This window comes from Procambarus clarkii, chromosome 67, assembly GCF_040958095.1.
Source record: "Procambarus clarkii isolate CNS0578487 chromosome 67, FALCON_Pclarkii_2.0, whole genome shotgun sequence".
NCBI lineage: Eukaryota > Metazoa > Arthropoda > Malacostraca > Decapoda > Cambaridae > Procambarus > Procambarus clarkii.
The window spans coordinates 29978612-29997424 of NC_091216.1; the positions used below are offsets into that span (position 1 = coordinate 29978612).

At 37.2% G+C, this 18813-nt stretch overlaps 1 protein-coding gene across 3 annotated transcripts; it reads left to right on the top strand.

Annotated features, from left to right (window-relative positions):
* Positions 1-1177: 1177 nt before the first annotated feature.
* Positions 1178-16522, top strand: LOC123767579 (nucleolar and coiled-body phosphoprotein 1). Of its 3 annotated transcripts, none has more exons than XM_045757327.2 (9): positions 1178-1336; positions 4343-4407; positions 5801-5889; positions 6362-6597; positions 8301-8388; positions 10388-11550; positions 12728-12808; positions 12904-12978; positions 15381-16522. In XM_045757327.2, exons 1-9 carry the CDS (start codon positions 1238-1240, stop codon positions 15537-15539), a joined length of 2055 nt encoding a protein of 684 aa, XP_045613283.1. In that variant the 5' UTR covers positions 1178-1237; the 3' UTR covers positions 15540-16522. The 3 variants fall into 3 exon arrangements, with proteins under 3 accessions (XP_045613283.1, XP_045613281.1, XP_045613282.1); XM_045757325.2 differs by lacking the exon at positions 12904-12978 and adding an exon at positions 13028-13737; XM_045757326.2 differs by lacking the exons at positions 12728-12808; positions 12904-12978 and adding an exon at positions 13028-13737.
* Positions 16523-18813: the final 2291 nt, after the last annotated feature.

The window sequence follows — 18813 nt, forward strand, 5'->3', positions numbered from 1 at the left end:
AATTTTTCAAATATTTTTGACAAGTTTGGCAGAATTGATATAGATCTGAAGTTGTTGATATCAGTTAGATCACCACATTTGTGAACAGGGATTACTCTCGTTTTTTTTTTTTTAGAATATCTGGAAAGGTTTGGAGTTCAAGTGACTTGTTGAAGAGCAATGCAATGGCAGGAGCTAAAGATCTGGAGGCTTTTTGGTAAATTAGAGTTGGTATCTCCTCAAGGGCACTAGACTTGGTTTTAAGGGAAAGGATTATCTCAGTAACATAAGTGGAATTAGTAGACATTAGGTACAGAAACTGTGGATAATTACCTGTAAGATAGTCCTGATAGTGGTACTGGAAGATGGAATATCATTTGCAAGGGATGATCCAATGGAAGAGAATAACCTATTGAACTCAATAGCAGTGTCAGAGGCTGAAAGCAGGCCATCGTTATTGGACAGGAGTATTGGTTTGTTATTTAAAATCTGCTTTTTGCATATATTCAAAAAAATATAAACATAAAAATTTGCATATTTTCGGTATAAAAAGTCGTAATTCAGGAAATATAGCCTGTAACCCAAGACTCCTGTGTGATTTTCACGATTTAAACAAGAAATATCATTTATGAATTGAAGTTAAAATCATCGAAATTGGTAATATATTGACATTTTTTCATGTTTTTCATGGTTTGTTAAAAAATAAAATTTGGGATGTGTTGTCAGCATTGTTAACGTTACTCCCGCCGTTTACTCGTGTATTTTCCTGATTTATATTTAAATAGATATGAAAATGTCTATCTGTTCAAGGTTGGAGGGGAAAGAGGAAGGGTGGGTTGATTGGGAAGATTGGGAGATGGTAGGGAGAAGGAGAAGGGGGAGCGAAAATCCGCCCATTTTTATAATTTGCTTTTTATATAAATAAATATGTCTATCTGTTCGAAGTTGGCGGGGAGGGGAGGAATATTATAGTGTGGGAGGAATAGGGGGAGTGTGGGGGAGAAAAGGGATAATGGGCTCTGAGGTAGATTGGAGGAAGGATTGTTAATTTAATGGAGGAGGGATTCGAACCCAGAATTCTCGATTGATTTTCTATCACTCATAAATTTCATATTTATAATTATTAAATGTAAAATAGAGCATAAGATGACATTTGTATTGGAGGAACATGTGGATTGTGGAGGGGGGGGTGGCTAGCTGTGAGCCTGCTGCCGCCACCGGAGAGGAGCGAGTCTCTCACTCCACCACAACACTGATCATGGCGGACGCTGGCAAGATCGCCAAGGCCTTAGTCTGTGAATTTTTGAACGAAGAAGATAAGAAATTGGGTGTAACAGCATGCAAGAAACTCGGAGCTGTGAGTAGATGTTGTGTTTAGTGTGTGAGAGTGTAGATTAGAGAAGGTATTCCCAGGAAAGATGGTTGAGAGGGTGTTGTGCACTTGGGGAGACACGTGGGGAGGCTGGAGTGAACACCGAGCTGCCCCACCACCCACCACCGTAATATTTGTATACCAGTATCGTGGGCAGGAAGCTAGCTAGGCTTGCCCAAGTTAACCCCCTACGTGCGGTTACCCATCCAGTTACTGCCTAGACCCAAGGTTACTGAACATGGTGGCATGAGGTAGTGGACGTCGTCAGCTGATACACGAGGCTCCGGGGCTCAGTATGTGAGGCAAAACTGAAGCGTCTTGCGACATTTCTTATCACCTGATGTTTCTGTTCCAACGGTAAATAGGTATTTTAGGGTTAGACAGCTGTTGTGGGTTGCATCCTGAAGAAAAGTTCGTACTTGTCCTAGGGAGACTGATATGCTTAGCAGGCTTCAACTTCCTGACTATGGTATACTATGAGGGAAAAGTAATTAGTCAAAACTTGTGTGTATTATATGTCGCAAAACAAGATAGAAATATAAGCATCATTTTAAATATCTTGCCATAGGCATAGTTCAAACTAGCGAAGGTACGTGGTTTTCACAATCGAGGAGCTCCGACCCTCCACATATCGATTGACAGACAACTCTCAGAACAATGTTTATTTCACTTGAATATGTTAATAATCATAAATGTTTTAATTGCCTCAAGAAAGATAGAAATATAAGCTTCATTTTAAGTCCTTTAGCAGACACATTTAAAGCTCAAGTGAAGATACATGTTTTTATAATCCTGTTCAGTAACTTGTAGGTCATGGAGTACAGAAGCCTATGTATTGGCCGATGTAATTAATTTAAATTAACAAACGCTAATGAAGCCTAAAATATTATATGCCTTCAGAAAGATGGAGGTATATTCAATGTTGTCAGTGCATAACAGGAAATATATCTTACCGAGAAAAAAGATTCACCAGTTTTAGATTGAGTTTTCATAGCGACTCGCCCCATCTATTGGAGATTCGAGAAGCTACCCTAAGCCTTATAGCATTATGTCTGGATTGTTGACTTCCTATGTCATCACCTGCCACCTATTTAAGTATAATTTTGTTATAAAATTTGATTATTTTCCATTTAACCTGGTACCATTTTACTGTTGGGTAAACAGAGGCTACAGTTAAGGATTGGTGCCCAGTACATCTTCCCCGGCCAGGATACAAAACCAGGACAAAGTGCTCGTGAAATGCCAGACAAGTGTCTTACCACTGAAGGCTTAGGGTAACTTCTCGAATCTCCAATAGATGGGACGAGAGTCGTTTTGAAAACTATTTAAAACTGATGTATCTTTTTTCTCTGATAACACATGCATTTCCTGTTATGCACTAATATATCTGTCTTTCTGAAGGCATATAATATGTTAGGCTTCATTAGCGTATGTTAATTACACTATATCGTCCAATGAGTAGGCTTTTGCACTCGACAAGCTACTGGACACGATTCTAAAAACACATGCATCTTCACTTGAAATTTAAATGTCTATGGTAAAGGACTTAAAATGAGGCTTGCTATCTTTTTTGAGGTATATAAAACATTTACATGAAATAAACATTTTTCTGCGAGTTTCTCAGTCAGTAGATCTGTGCAGGGTCGAAGCTTTGTGATTATAAAAATACACATATCTTCGTTAGTTTGAAGTATGCCTATGGTAAGGTATTTAAAATGAAGCTTATATTTCTATCTTTTTTTTTTTTGCTACATAAAACACTTGTTCTTAGATGAATATTGCAGGTTCCGAGATAGACGAGCGAGGAAAATTGCATCTGTTATACAACTACATGTATCTTCGGTTTTACTTAAAATGTTTTCCTGGTAGAGGTTTTACATGTAGATTATGTTTACATCTTTCTTCTGACAAATAAGTTAGGTTTATCAAGTTACCAAGATGTTTTCAACAATTTTCTTAATGCGTTCATCCATTCCTGCATGGTTGCACATTTTTGTAATAAGATACATTTGTTGGCCCAACTGATACTTGGGTCAGCTTCCAATATATCAGACAGGTGCACCATACTGTAGAATTACATGGGAATTCAAACAGCAACAAACCATTATACCTATGCTAGTTTATTTATTGTCGCTTTGTTTTTATTCATGTGTAAATACTGAGTAGTTATTTGGAGCATACCTGGAGAGGGTTCCAAGAGTTCTACTTCCCTAGCCTATCCTGGGACAAGGTTTGACATGATAATTTGGTCCAACAAGCTGTTGCTTGAAGTGGTCCACAAGCCCACATATCCACTACAACCCAGTTGGTCTGGCACTTCTTGCAGGAACCTATCTAATTACTTTTAGTAGTCTATCTTTGTTCTAGCAATATTTCTTATGCTTGCTAGGAAAGTATTGAACAGCCATGGGCTAAAATGAATTTAACTTTTCTGACACTTCCACTGTGGTTCAGAAAATGCTTATGAACATATAAAGTATATAGAAATTTGAGTTCGCACACAACAGTAATACAAGTAATTTTATTATTTATTATTTTATTTATTTATTATTTATTTTTTATTTATTTATTATTTATTTTTTATTTATTATTTTTGCCCGAAACGCATTGCGTAATAGTGGCTTTAGGCATTGTATGTACTAGCTCTATCTATATATCAATCCATTAATGTAACATCACTTGTATGTATATACCTTACCTGAATAAACATCTGAATCTGAATCTAAATCTGATTTACATGTATAAATTGTGGCCATGTATACATTCATATTGTTCACTGGGTGCACAAGACCTATAAGAAAATTCTATTAATTTCTTCATCAGTGTCACTCATGTAATTAATAACGGTTTATGTTAAGCAGTATCAGTGTTGAAGTGGGAAACAAATTTAATTAAATAATTATACAGAAATACATATCGGTATAAAATGTTAGAAGAATCTTATTAGTAATAAATTAAAGTTGATAAATGATTTATCTTATTTACTTTCAGGGGGAGTTACCAAAGCTACCAGAAAATGCACCTTCGTTGGTTGATGTTATTCAGCATTATCTCAAGTAAGTTCATTGAGTACAGGTACTGTACTCATATACTCAATATATGTGGGGGGGTTAATGATCTTATAGCAGTGAACTCGTTACCTTTTCTGGCCCATCATCCTGCCTGCTTTGTTCAAATGGTTTTTCATGTGTGATAATTGTTGTCACTTGATATGTGTTTGCTTATACACCTTCCTGGATGGGACTATTGGCCTGCTTACACCTTACTGTATCAGCTTTGTCTTCAACTATGGCCAACTTAGAGGGAGGTGAACCACCTCTTTTTATAAGGAAGATTTTGAGGCACTGGTGATGTGGATTGGGGGAGTTAGTGAAAAATGGTTTTGTTAAAAATGAGTGGACATGGATATCAACATCACACTTTCAACCCTTGAGCTACACCACTGTTAATAGTTTAATACTCTCAGGTGCTCAAAAAAAATCTCCGTTAAAATGCAGGAAAATAAAAAAAATTGTATGCGACTTTGGCTGCGGTGAACCCCGAAAGTCTCGTAATTCACGAGTGATCATGCAGCGTTCGCCCCATGATGGACAGCCCAGCCCCACTATAGGGTGGGACTTGATGAAAATATTTAATATTAGTCTAAATATTTATTTAGAAAATATCTGAATATTTTTAGATATTTCAATGTCTGTTTTTTCCGGTAATATTATGCAATAGTGTGTAATTTGATAAATTTATACAATAAAATGTATACCACTGAAAACACACTTTTTCATATTACATTATACACACATCACATAACTTTGCATTTTCATGCCTCCATTACTAACCACTAGGCAGTTCTGGTGGGTGTAATAATAATGTAACTAGTTATCAGAGTTCAGCCTAGCTCTGCATGTTTTGTGTGAAATTGTAACTGCACTCATTGAAAATACTGTCTCCACTTGATCACACACACACACACACACACGTGCGCACGTACAAAAAAAACAGGTGAGGTGATATGATATAAAATGTTTTGGGTGAGGTGGGTATGAAAACATAAGAATGAAAGTAACTGCAGAAGGCCTATTGGCCCATACATTCTTTTGCTGCTTCTATGTTGGTTCGGGGTCTTTTAAGTGGATAGAATATAGTTGTGTGTTAATTGGCTGTTGATTGCTGGTGTTGAGTTCTTGATGTGTAGTGCCTCGCTGGATGATTTCTGTGTTTAAGATTTCTCTGGTGATGGTCTGGTTGTGAGAAGAGATTATATGTTCTTTGATAGAGCCCTGTTGTTTATGCATTGTTAATCGCCTAGAAAGAGATGTTGTCTTGCCTTGTTCTTTGGGGCTAGCCCCAAAGAACTCGGTATATAGGCAAGAGTCTATCAGGCCCCTTCATTTTAATGCTGTGTTGAAGATTTATGGTTACATAGAATACTAAATTTAGTGATATGTATTTCAGAACTTCTCCAAATAAGCGTCGACTGAGTCTTGATATTCCACAGCCAAAAAAACAGCGTAAAGATGTATCCTCTTCTGAAGAAAGTTCAGGTACAGTTTTTCTTTTTATTATTATTATTATTTGCCTTCTAATATTATGTGTCCGTGTTCAGCGTTTTACTTGTCCTTATGTTCAGCTATTTAATATAATTTGTAATCCTCGAGTATTGTTTTCTTGTCCAATAAGTGGCCAGGATGGTGTTCGTGGTGCTGTTTTGGAGCAGGAATTCCCATAATTCATATTCCTTTTTAGATACCTTCACACAAGTGAAACTAGCACAAGTAGTATGCATGTACATATATACACATACTCCATATTTTCATAAACATATGTTAAACTATAATTGTTTTATACTATATATTGTAAATAATTTTAATGGGGGTGGAAACATTGATATTCAGATTTCTGAGTACTGTACATGAATATATAGAAAAAGCTATTTATTGCCTGTACAATTTTCAAATAATGCACTGTGATTGAGTATGACTTGGTCATTTTAAATTCTGATTATAATTATTACAGAGGAGGAAGCAGTCAACAAGAAATCAGCCTCTGTTATGACAAATGGCAAAGGTAAGACAGCTAAGGGAATGGCAATCAAGGGAAAAGCAACACCAGGAAAGGCTACACCAGCCAAAGCAGCACCCAGCAAGGCACCAGAGCCAAGTGCTTCAGAAGATTCAGAGGAAGATTCTGACGATTCTGAACCCCCCAAGAAAAAACCTGCAGTAGCTCTTCAGTGTGTTTCAACACCCAAGGTTAGCAGTATTCGTTTTATTGAATGGCTTTAATTAGTGTGTATATTCCAGGTTTAAATAACAATGGGTGTATGACAAATTAACTTTTACTAGTATAGCACACACATGTTGAGCTGAGTCGAGTACTCAACAGTTGAGAGGCGGGAGCAAAGAGCCAAAGCTTAACCCCCGCAAGCACAACTACGTTAGTACACATACCCTCTTTAACCCTTGTACTGCGCTCAGAGATAGCTCAGTTGACTGGTGGTGCACTCAAAGAAAACTCGTTTGTAGATATAGGAAAACGTATGTGGGCCTGCAGGCTGCTCCAAGCTATAGCCTAGTGGATCAAACTCTCACAAGTCTTGGGGAGTAGAGTATCTCCCAGAACCCCATCAACCAGGTATCAACCAGGTAAACAATTCCAAACTCCCATGGGTACATGGGGCTCACGTCCTTTTTTTTCAGGGCTTCGGTAAACAGACATATTAAAAAAAAAAAATCCATTCCTCCTGGCTTGGGTGTGAGAACCTCAGTACTGAGAGTGCAACCAAGGGTTGCACGTACACAAACAGCTCACATCACCGCTGTGCAGCTTTGGGGGGGGGGGCTGGTTCATCATCTCCTCTCATTCTTATTGGCCCCTTGACATATTGGCATAGAAAGTTTCTTGCGTGTCCATGTTACCATGGAGACACACACACACACACACACACACACACACACACACACACATTAACTATTCTATAATATATAGGATAAACTATTCAACACTGGTGGTACGCGAACAAGGGGACACAGGTGGAAACTGAATACCCACATGAACCACAAGGACGTTAGAAGGAACTTTTTCAGTGTCAGAGTAGTTAACGGATGGAATGCATTAGGCAGTGATGTGGTGTAGGCTGACTCCATACACAGTTTCAAATGTAGATATATGATAAAGCCCAGTTGACTCAGGAATCTGTACACCAGTTGATTGACAGTTGAAAGGCGGGACCAGAGAGCCAAAGCTCAATCCCCGCAAGCACAAATAGGCGAGTACACACGAACGAGAGAGAAACTTTGGACAGGTTCTGGACTTGGATTTGCTTTTGTCATTGATGTGATGATTCCCACAATATCCCTGGGTGTATCAGAGAAGGTGACAAAAATATTATTCTCAAAATGGTTACATAATTAAATTAAATTTCCACGATAGTCTCGCACATCCTTCAGAATCTAGGGATATCTGTAAATACTACTACTACAGATATTTGGTTCAGAATACTACTGAAGCCAACTTGGTTTCAGTAGTAGCCTGATTAAATTCTTTCTGCTTGGCAAACTCCAACCTCTGCAACTTGCTCTTGAAGTTAAATTTTCAGTTGGACATGTCTTGTTTTTACTTTGTTTTATGTCCTGTTAACAAAATTGGTTTAATTGCTATCTAAGCAGTGTTTGCTTTATTCAAAAATTTCTCTGGCTGATTCATTTGGCAAATTCTGCCTTTTCATTGTCTGATAAGTTTTAGGGAAAGTTGAGCACATATTATAAACTTAACCCAAATCTTTTATAGAAATTTGTATTTATATGGCATTGATGACCTTACAGAATCATTAATGAATTATTTATCAATAAAGGATTCCACTTCTTTATTCCCACCCTCTCCCCATCTCATTGGTATTGGAAAGTATTTTGCTATTTAAATTAAATACTTAATTAATATTTGTTCTACTGGACAGAGTGCAACACTAAAGGCTGGCAAGAGTAGCAGCGAGGATTCCAGCTCTGAGGACGATGAAGTGCCACAAAAGTCACTAGTCAAAACAAGTAGGTTCAGATGCTAAACAGTTCTGGTATATGGTATTTGTATCTTAATATAACTGAAAATTGGATTCTGGTTTTAGTGGCAGCTTTTGTCTAAACTTTAGTGGTAGACATAATTAATATGCAAAGAATGAATGAAGCTGTAGCTTCATTCTACTTTGCTCTGATGAAGGCGAATTAGCCGAAAATACATTAAGCATTCTATTTTTTTCAAATGTGGTTTTCCTGCATACTTGGATCATTGTTTTTGTGATCGTTGTTGCATATACATACATATACATACAGTGGCACCTCGACTTACGATATTTGTTGATACACGTTCGGGTTGATTGAGCGCATGGTTCCCGGTCGCGCAAGCCGACCTGCCTCAGTTTACTAGAGCCACCCGCTTAGTGACGATCACACTTTTAAGAGTTTTTTTTTTTTTTTTTGGCGATATATTTTGCCTTTTGAACATAAAACTGGTTATTATACATCATGCCATGGGTCCCAAGAAAGTCAGTGATAAGGTTCAACATATGAAAACACATGAGGATAACCATAGAGGCAGTACAGAATATCCTTTCCTCAAAAATTAAGAAAATGTGTGCAGCATGAAGAACTGTAAACTTTTGCTGAAACGACTCGCCCAAATCAAGCTGCAGTAGGCCGTTGCCTTAATCTTTCAATGACACTGATGCATTACTACAGGCAAATGTTAAAACGAAGGGAAAAAAGTGTCGCTTGACAAATTTTTAGTGAGAAACTAGCAGTGAACCACAGCCAGGTCCTAGTGGTATGTAGGCAAAACGTAGGAGTGTGTGTACCCCAGAGAAATCATCACATGCCTGATGTTATAATGGAAGGGGACTCCCCTTCCAAACGGTAACACCTCTCCTCCTCCCCCCCCCCTCATCACCATCTTCCATACACCATCAAGAGTTTTGTCCTCCATAAAGGTAAGATAAACATATGTACTGTATTGTAGTTAGAGAAAAAAAATTTATTCAGTATAAAATGTATTTTTAAGTTAATATTTAAAAAAAAAAAAGAAAAAAAAATTATTCAGTATAAAATGTATTTTTAAGTTAATATTTTTTTGGGGTGTGGAATAGATTAATTCAATTTCCTTTATTTCTTATGGGAAAAATTGTTTCGACTTACAATACGTCTCTGGGAACAGATTACTATCGTAAATCGAGGCCCCACTGTATACTTTATATAAGTGATAAAGCCCTAATCTGGTCCCTAATCATAAAAACAACCTAAAGAGACAAAGAAAATAGTTTGAAATCTGTGAAAAAAACAGCCAAATAAAATTCAAAGTACAGTACAACCTCGATTCAACGTACGATATGGGACCAACGATATATGTTCCAAAATCCTTATTTCCACAAATTCCTATCTCTAACTTATAAAGAAAAGGGAAAGCACCGCTATAAATATCTATAATACTGCACTTATAGTATTTGTTGGGGACACTCCTCGACACTGGTCTTGTTCTCACTGCCTCTCTTCTCCCAAGTGACCGATAGGGGCTTGCACATGTCCCTGCCTGCCTGGTTCCCATAATGTCTCATCCCTATACATGTCATACACATTTCCCAATACTTCATTTATATGTCTTATAATGTTACAGGCTGTTTTTCTACATTTAACACTGTTGTTTCTCTATATTTTCCTGCGTTGAATCTGCTTTTTATTTTTAGCCAATTTATCCCTTTTGTTTACATTGGTTTTTAGGAGATTACATTTTCCTGTTGAGATGATGCTCTGTGCATCTGAAAGGGGTCAGAGTTCAACCGTTTTTCAACATTTAACACTGCTATTTCTCCCTACTCAAGGGTCTCTCTTACAACTGAGATTTGACTGTTAAGCTAAACAAAAAGCTCTGCAATATTCTTACAATGTAAGAATACAGGATGTAAAATCCCTCTATTTAAAACCATGAATCTTCTAAGATTTGAAGAATTGATGGTACACTACTGTATATTACTAAAGTATTGTTTTTGTTATGTTTCAGCCAATGCAAAGGTAACCACAAATACCTCAAAAAAAGGTACAAAAAAGTCTGCAGTAAAACCAGCAGAGAGTAGCTCTGAAGACTCCAGTTCAGATGAGGATGAAACAAAAAAGCCTTCAATCAAGACGCCTGCTATTCCTTCACAAAAGCCAGCTGCTGGACCAGTGGCAAAAGCTGCCAAGAAACCCTCAGAGTCCAGTTCCGAGGAATCCAGTTCAGACGATGAACCTGCTAAGCCAGTAAAAAAGGTTTCTGTTCAATTACAGAAACCAGTACCAGCTGCCAAGAAACCTAAAGAATCTAGTTCAGAGGAGTCAAGTTCAGAAGATGAACCTGCAAAGCCAGTCAGTAAGAAACAAGTCCCAACTCAAACACCAGCAGCCACAAAGAAAGAAGAATCAAGTTCTGAAGAATCAAGCTCAGAGGAGGAACCACCAAAGCCAACTGTTAAAAAAGCTGTTGTACCTCAAAAGCCAGCAGCTGTCAAGAAAGAGGAATCAAGTTCAGAAGATTCAAGTTCAGAGGAGGATGAACCTACAAAACCTATTGCCAAAAAGCTTGCTGCAACACAAAAATCTATTGCTAAAAAGGCAGCAGAGTCCAGTTCAGAGGAATCTAGTTCTGAGGAGCCTTCAAAACCAGTTAAGAAAATGGCTGTGCCTGTTAAAAAGCCAATGACTAAGACTGCTGCAAAGCCCAATGAATCCAGCTCTGAGGAATCAAGTTCAGAGGAGGAAGAACCTCCAAAGGCAGCAGTAAAAGTTGTCAAACCTAAAAAGACAGACTCTAGTTCTGAAGAAAGTGATAGCTCTGATGATGCTATCACTAAGCCTGCAGCTAAGGGTACAAAAGTTCAAGTTAAACCCCCTGCCAAGCAGGAAAGTAGTTCTGAAGAATCGAGTGAAGATAGCCATGAAGACTCTGCTAAGTCACAAGTTAAAACTGTTGCTAAAGCTCCAGGTAAACCTGCAGCTGCTAAAGAGAGCAGTTCAGAAGATTCTAGTGAAGAGAGTTCAGAGGGCCCTGCAACCAAAGGTAAAAATAAAGCTCCACCAAAAGTTACAAAGAAGAAATCTAGTTCTGAAGACTCTAGTAGTGAAGACGAAGAAGATGGGAATGTAAATTTATCACTTTCGAAGACACCCAATGGCACAGCCAGCAAGGTAATTGTGTGGATTATTTCATAGAATGTAAATAATTAATAGCAAGACCAGTTTAAGATTCTGCTCAGACATTGAATATGTATTAAAATCATACTATTAGGTAAAGTTGCTGGACAGCTAATTAAGAATATTACTATTCATAGCAAACTAACAAAAAACTCACTTTGTTAAATTAATGGTTTGCATTAAAATATCAGGCATGCTATAAATTGTCAATAATGGAAGCTGTGCATGCAACCATTATGTAGGCATATATGGGGTAACTCATTCGAACAAACTATTGGGGCAAGGTTGATTCTTTATATGGGGGATTATGTTAGGAGCATCAGGCATTTTCTTCCAATGCCTCATCCTTATGATTGGATTTTTTTTAAGAGGGTAAAACCCACTGTAATGCCTATACATGCTTGTTGTTTAGTTGTATCAATATGGTAGTGTAATGAAATATCTTCATGATAACAAATTAGGTAAGTACAAATCTACTTTAACCCCTGGGAGGCACTTGTGATGGCATAGCCTGCAACACGCCTAGGTACAAGAAATTAAAAAAAAAATTCTTATAAGTGTTCATTTGTGTTCCCTAATCACAGGAAAAATAATAATAAAAAATTGGGGCTGATAAACCAAGTGTCCTGTGCTGTCAGGTGGGAGTTGTCACAAAGATATTACCTCATTATTTCAATGTCTGATTTTTTTTGGCAGTAATATTATTCATTAGTGTGTAGTGTGATATATTTATATAATGAAATGTGTGAACCACCACTATGCTCAAAAGTATGGTGAGCATATTAGTGATTCAGTTATAAACAATAAACATAGTTTTGCTGTTATTACACTGTACACACGCTATATACAAGTATCTGCATGTTTCGTTCACCACAGCGAACCACTAAGTTGGTATGGCGAGTCCACACATCAAGGCTCTAGACGGCATTAAGTGTAGTTGGTGGACAAAGATTGGGAGACTAGAACATTTCATTCTATGCTGAAAATTAAGCCACTCAGAGATGAATCTAAATGTACATTGCATGAAATTGCAGATCATTTTATCGCAATTATCTGAAATTCTTTCCTTTTACATGTTTTGCTTCTAGTAGATGAAGGGTTGTATTAATTATTTATAATAGTACAGTACTAAAGTTTATGTATAGAATACTAAATATTCTTACCATTTCAGAGCCCATTTAATAATTCTATGAATAATTCATGGAATGGTTCCATGAATTCAACATACACAACACCAGGTGGAACTAAAAAAGTAAGTTATGTTATGTAGTGATGAAAATAATAAATGTTTTGGCAAACTTCCAACTTAGTAATTTACTTTTTTTTTTTCTTTGTTTTTCTGAACAGAAAGAACCATATAGAAGAGTACGCGCTGAAGAAGTGGAAGTCGACTCCAAGTTTAACAATTCTTTCGAAGCAAAGGTAATGATTGTGTCTGCCCATTCTATTTGCATTCTCTTTCTTTTTATAGGATGATGATGAAGAGGAGGATGGTGAAGCTGACACCAATGAAAAACCATTCCGGGCTGGCCTGGGCTTCAAAGGAAAAGATGACTCCCGGGGAGGATTTGGAGGCTTTAGGGGTGGCAGGGGAAAATCTTTTGGAGATCGTGATGATGGTGACGGAAACTCGAGAGGTGGTTTCAGAGGTGGGCGGGGGGGATTCCGTAGAGATGGTGATAGGGATGGAGGATTCAGGGGTAGAGGTTTCAGGGGAAATAGAGGTGGTTTTAGAGGAGGAAGGGGGGGATTCAATAACAGTGAAGAAAATGGCGAAGGTGGCGGGAGACGTTTCTCATCTGGCGGCCATGATGATTTTAAAAATGAGGGTGGTGATGATCAAAAGAGTTTTTCCCCCCGTGGTCGTGGGGGATTTGGTGGTGGGTTCAGAGGTGGCTTTAGGGGTGGTGATAGAGGGGGCTTTAGGGGTGGAGATAGAGGGGGCTTTAGGGGTGGGGATAGAGGAGGCTTTAGGGGTGGGGATAGAGGAGGTTTTAGGGGTGGAGATAGAGGAGGCTTTAGGGGAGGACGAGGCAGGGATGGGGACTCTTCAAGAGGTAGGGGTGGATTTAGGGGAGGTTTTGGAAAGAGCCCAGGCCTCGGCATGGATGGTGCTGGTGAAAACAAGAAGATAACTTTTGATGACTAGACTGCAACACCTTGACACAGGGCAAGAAAATAGTAAGTTGGACTATTTCTGTAAGTGATTATACTGTATAATTAAAATTTATATCATTGGGAATGTATTTTGTTCCTTCAGCTCCTTTCACATTAGAAAACTTCAGTGGCTGATCATTTCACAACAATATCCAACTGACTTTATTTTGTCTTGTGGGGGTGGTAATTTATTTTGTTTGCTAGTGTAATTTTATATCACCCAGCAGTTTTTTTTTTTCCGTGCTTAGTTGATGTCCGAAGAATGCCAATAGGCAACTTAAAAACTTTTGTATAGTGGTGGAAGTTGTTGTTGTTGTTGTTAAAGATTCGCTACCTGGAACAAAGTTCCAAGTAGCACGGGCTATGGTGAGCCCGTAGTGCCTTTTTTTTGTGGTGGAAGGAAGATTTGTTGTGATTGGGTCCTTTAGCATCAAAATTTTCATCATTGTTAACTTCATTAGTTTATTGTTGGTTTAAAATTTATTGTGATTGCAGTGGTTGAAAGTAAATGCTACTTGAGAATTTGTTTACAATTTTAAGGTATTTTATTTTGTGTTAAATTAAGTTTCCTTTCATAAAGTGACCAGAAGGTTGAAAACAATCAGGAAGATAACTGGAGCACATGAAGAGAATAAACTATAATGGAGACAGCGTGTATTTAGAAAGGTCATTGTACCTGATAATTGGTTCTACAAATGGCATTGAGATATGGCAGAAAGTTTATTACTTTTTATGATTACTTATTTAGTATTTTATTTTATTTAGTATTGGATTACTTCTTTCTAAAATTGCAGTGAGGATGTAGATACTGGAAGATACTAAAGTTACTGCTAAGAGTTCAATCCCTATAAATATAAAGGGTTTACTTGTGTACATTTTCATCTGGATGATATAATGCTGGCTTTTGATTTTGAGAATATTTCTTTGCAATTTTGCTGACCAAAATGTTTCCAACTTCCACTCCTGCCTCATTCTGTTGGTTCTTACCCAAGAAAATACCTTTTTCACCTCAATATGTTGTACACAGATGTTCTAATGTCATTAAATTTTATCATGTTCTTATTATTTTGCCAGTTATCTGGTACTAGTCTCAACATAGCATGGGACCATTTTCTTATTGTGCTTTATTTGACATTGATTTCATGCTGGAGCTGGATATTTTAATACTGGCTTAATAAAGTGTGCATAATCTCAAAAATACCATGATTAAATTCTTAAATTAAAGAGTACCATTGTCTTAGTTTTGCATAAGCTGCATGATTGTTTTTGTGTACCTCCAGTGTTAAGGCTGGTGCTAAAAGAGCGAAGAGAAATCGATGGGGTGCACAATGCATGTCTTATAAGAACAAAATGAGAGGGTCATTGTCAATTGTTGTAATACAATGTTTTTTTTTTCTTATGTAAGGTATAATCACTAAAGTCTTGGCCTGGCTTGGTGCCGTCTTTTGATAATTACTTGTTTTATCATAGTTTGTAGTTACATGATAATGACCAAAAAATGCCATTTATTCATTTGAATAGGACTGTAAGTGCTTAGTCTAATTAATTTTATATATATATATATATATATATAATTGTATAATATATATATATATATATATAATTGTATAATTACACACATACCCTAAACACCTTTGCTGTATTTAATTAAATGAAATTTTCTTCAGCGTGGTGCAAGAGGATCATGGGGTGAGCGCGCATACAAAGATCTCAAAGTGACTCGAGGGAAGGTCTTCCGGCATGAGAAGAACAAAAAGAAGAAGGGATCTTATAGAGGTGGCTCATTGGATTTTGGCGTTAATTCTGTTAAGTTTGACTCTGATTAATTATGAGTTCAATTTGTTTAATGTGATCTAAAACATTACAGTATTTGAAAATTTGCTGTTTAAGAGTAATGGTGGTATTGAAGTGAATGCTACATAATGTAAACCAGGTTTTGGGCACATTTGTGTCTGATAAATATAATTGAACTATGGGTATATAGCAGAGTTGTGTAATAGATATGCAACTGAGGAAGGCTATGTACATTGCGTGCTTTTATAGGTTGGAACTTTGGTACAGTAATAAGACGTGGTTATCATTTGTGTAAGGATGACTTTCCTTCCAGTTGCTATGCCCCAAAAACCTCAGGGTTTACATTTTAGATAGTAGTGATCCATAATGACTAATTAGAGAATAATTGTTTTACATAGTTTTTTTCGTTCATATAGGAAGTTTTATCAAAACTTTTTGTAAATTGTAGTGTTAATGGCTCTTCCAGAAGGGATGATAATACAAGCAAAATAGTCAGTCTCAGTTGGTTACATATTAATTGACCACAAAACCCCAGAACAGGATAGTGTTAGGAACTTTTAAAATTTCCTTGAATTGAGGCAATATTTAATGTTAAAATAGCATTAGCTTTCCTGAATATGCTAAAGTAGATAATACAAAAGTAAGAATACAGCAAAATGACTGGGGGTCACCAATACAACTTCTCACACTTGCTATGTATGATAGTTTTAGTTTTAAATACCGTTGCAGCTGGAAACATTCATATGAAATATTTGGTGAGATGTTAAGAAATTAATTGGAATGAGCCATGTTCTAGTACCACTGTTCACATGACTTGATAGACTTGTCAGTGTATCATTTAATGTTAAGTACCCATAGTGGCTGGCTGTGTGCTTGTGTACGTTTTATTTAGACTGGAAAAGATGTGCACTGTATTTTTTCTTATACAGAATGAACATTGTGTATGATTGTTATACAGCATGTATGAAAGGATTATTGTTGAAATACATTAAAAAGGTATTTTTTAATAAATAAATTTTATTTACCAAATCCAATATAATTGTATGTTGAGAATTGTCATTGGATGACATTAAAATGCTTGTGAACTTGGCCATGCCAGATTGGAAAGTGTGACTGTTCATGAAAAGTACAATTGATAAAATTTGCTAGGAAGCTTGTCAGTGTTTTACTTTTTTAGAAAGTAGGCATTTCAATACTCAAGTTTACTATATTTTCATATGTTGTATAATTGCATTTAATTTACCCCTCCCCCCCCCACTTGGTAATTTTTTAATCAAATGTATCCTAATTCTAGAAATACATTTACTCCCATATATACAAAAAACACAGTATTTAAACATTGCATCCCCCCCCATTAGTTCATCTAAGCTGCAGAGCAATTTATTATGATAGAGAAAACTACAGAAAACCTTTCCTTGGGTTAAAACTATAGCTACCCACAAAATGCCCCTTAAGAGTAAGGGTCAAGCCTGGTCCCAGGCCTGGCTCTGGAGTATAAGAACTCTAAACCCTCTCTAGGTAGCACAGCATCTCCACATTTGCACTGTTAAATTTTGGTCCAGCAAAATATTGATGAAAGCCTTCTCACCCCATGCTTTACATTCACATGTACCACAATCCAGTTCATGTCTCCAAGAAAGTACATTTCAATGACATTATTTGCACTCTTAGTGTAGTAATCTGAATAAGACTACAAGAAATGACTATCTTCCAGAAGTGTCATGAGGCAATAGACAAGCTTGTCTTGGTTAAAAAGGAAATGCAAAGAGGAAACATGGTTTACAGATGTAAAGAAATCCAGTACAAGGGCATGGAGAAACTACAGGTATAACACAGGAAGTGGGGAAAATCATACCTCGAAAAAAGCAGATGTGATAGCACACAAAAAGAGGTCTATGAGAATAACTGGTAAAGCAGGATGGTGGATACTCAACAATTTTCTGTTGAACAGAACACGGTAACAGTCAACCATATAAAATAGTCCAAGCACAGTTAAAAGCTCTGTAACTCGGGGTACAGTTCTTGCACCACTGCTTTTCCTTAATTCTCATATCAGATATAGACAAAAATACAAGCCACAGCTTCGTACCATCCTTTGCAGATCTGCTGAAAACATTTAAAAACTACAAGCAGATATTTAAAGTTTTCAACTGGGCAGAAGGAAGTAACGATGTTTAACAGTGATAAATTCCAGGTACGATAAAGATGAAGACATTAACCATAATACTTTCGGACATCATCTGTTTTGACGCCCAGGTGTTTGAGGACACACACATTCACCCCCTGAGAACTGTGGTACCCAACATTTCGAGCTAGGGGACACCTTTAATGTTGATCCTTGCCTTCGTTGCTGAACCCGATCTCGACGGACTGATGGTTCTTAAGGTGGCAATTGTGGGGCGTATACTCACGATGCGCCCCGTCTTGCTGGGTGTCCATGTACGTGTGTGTATACTTGCCTATTTGTGCTTGCGGGGGTTGAGGTCTGGCTCTTTGGTCTCGCCTCTCAACCGTCAATCAACAGGTGTACAGGTTCCTGAGCCTATTGGGCTCTATTTTTTATATATATATTATATATTATTATATATTATAAAAATTCAATTATTTTTAATGAACTGTACATGCTATCATTTATAATTTTAATACTAATATAATAGCTTAATTTCCAACAAGGCAGATTAAGTATTACATAATGGTCAGTTACAGTGCATAACTTAAGAATTCAGGTAACAGCAGTTAGCTGTTAATAATATGATTAATGACCATTAATAAATATAACTCCTAGAGTGAAAGACACCAGTGGCTTTAATGTGAAGCAGCATCAACCCTACAGAACTGATACATATGTTTCCAAATAGAGTTCTGATCATTGTTAAAGCAACAAATTATTGAATCAGTAGTCTAAAGTTTAAGTGTTCTAACAATTTATATGAAGGTAGAATACTAGTACCAGTATGTATGAATAGGTTATCTCTTTCACAAGCACTCAGATTTCTCAACCATATAATTGATATATGGCACCATATTGGGGTGCCATGGGCACAATCAGAGAACACTGTATAAACACCAGAGGTTCACAGTTGTTCAACATCCTACCAGCAAGCATAAGAAATATTGCCGGAACAACTGTGGACATCTTTAAGATAAAACTAGATCACTTTCTTTAAGGAGTGCAGGACCAACCGGGCTGTGGTGGATATGTGGGTCTGCAGGCTGTTGCTTGGAACAGCCTAGTGGACCAAGCTCAAGTAAAGCCTGGCCTCGGGCCGGGCTTGGGGAGTAGAAGAACTCCCAGAACCCCATCAA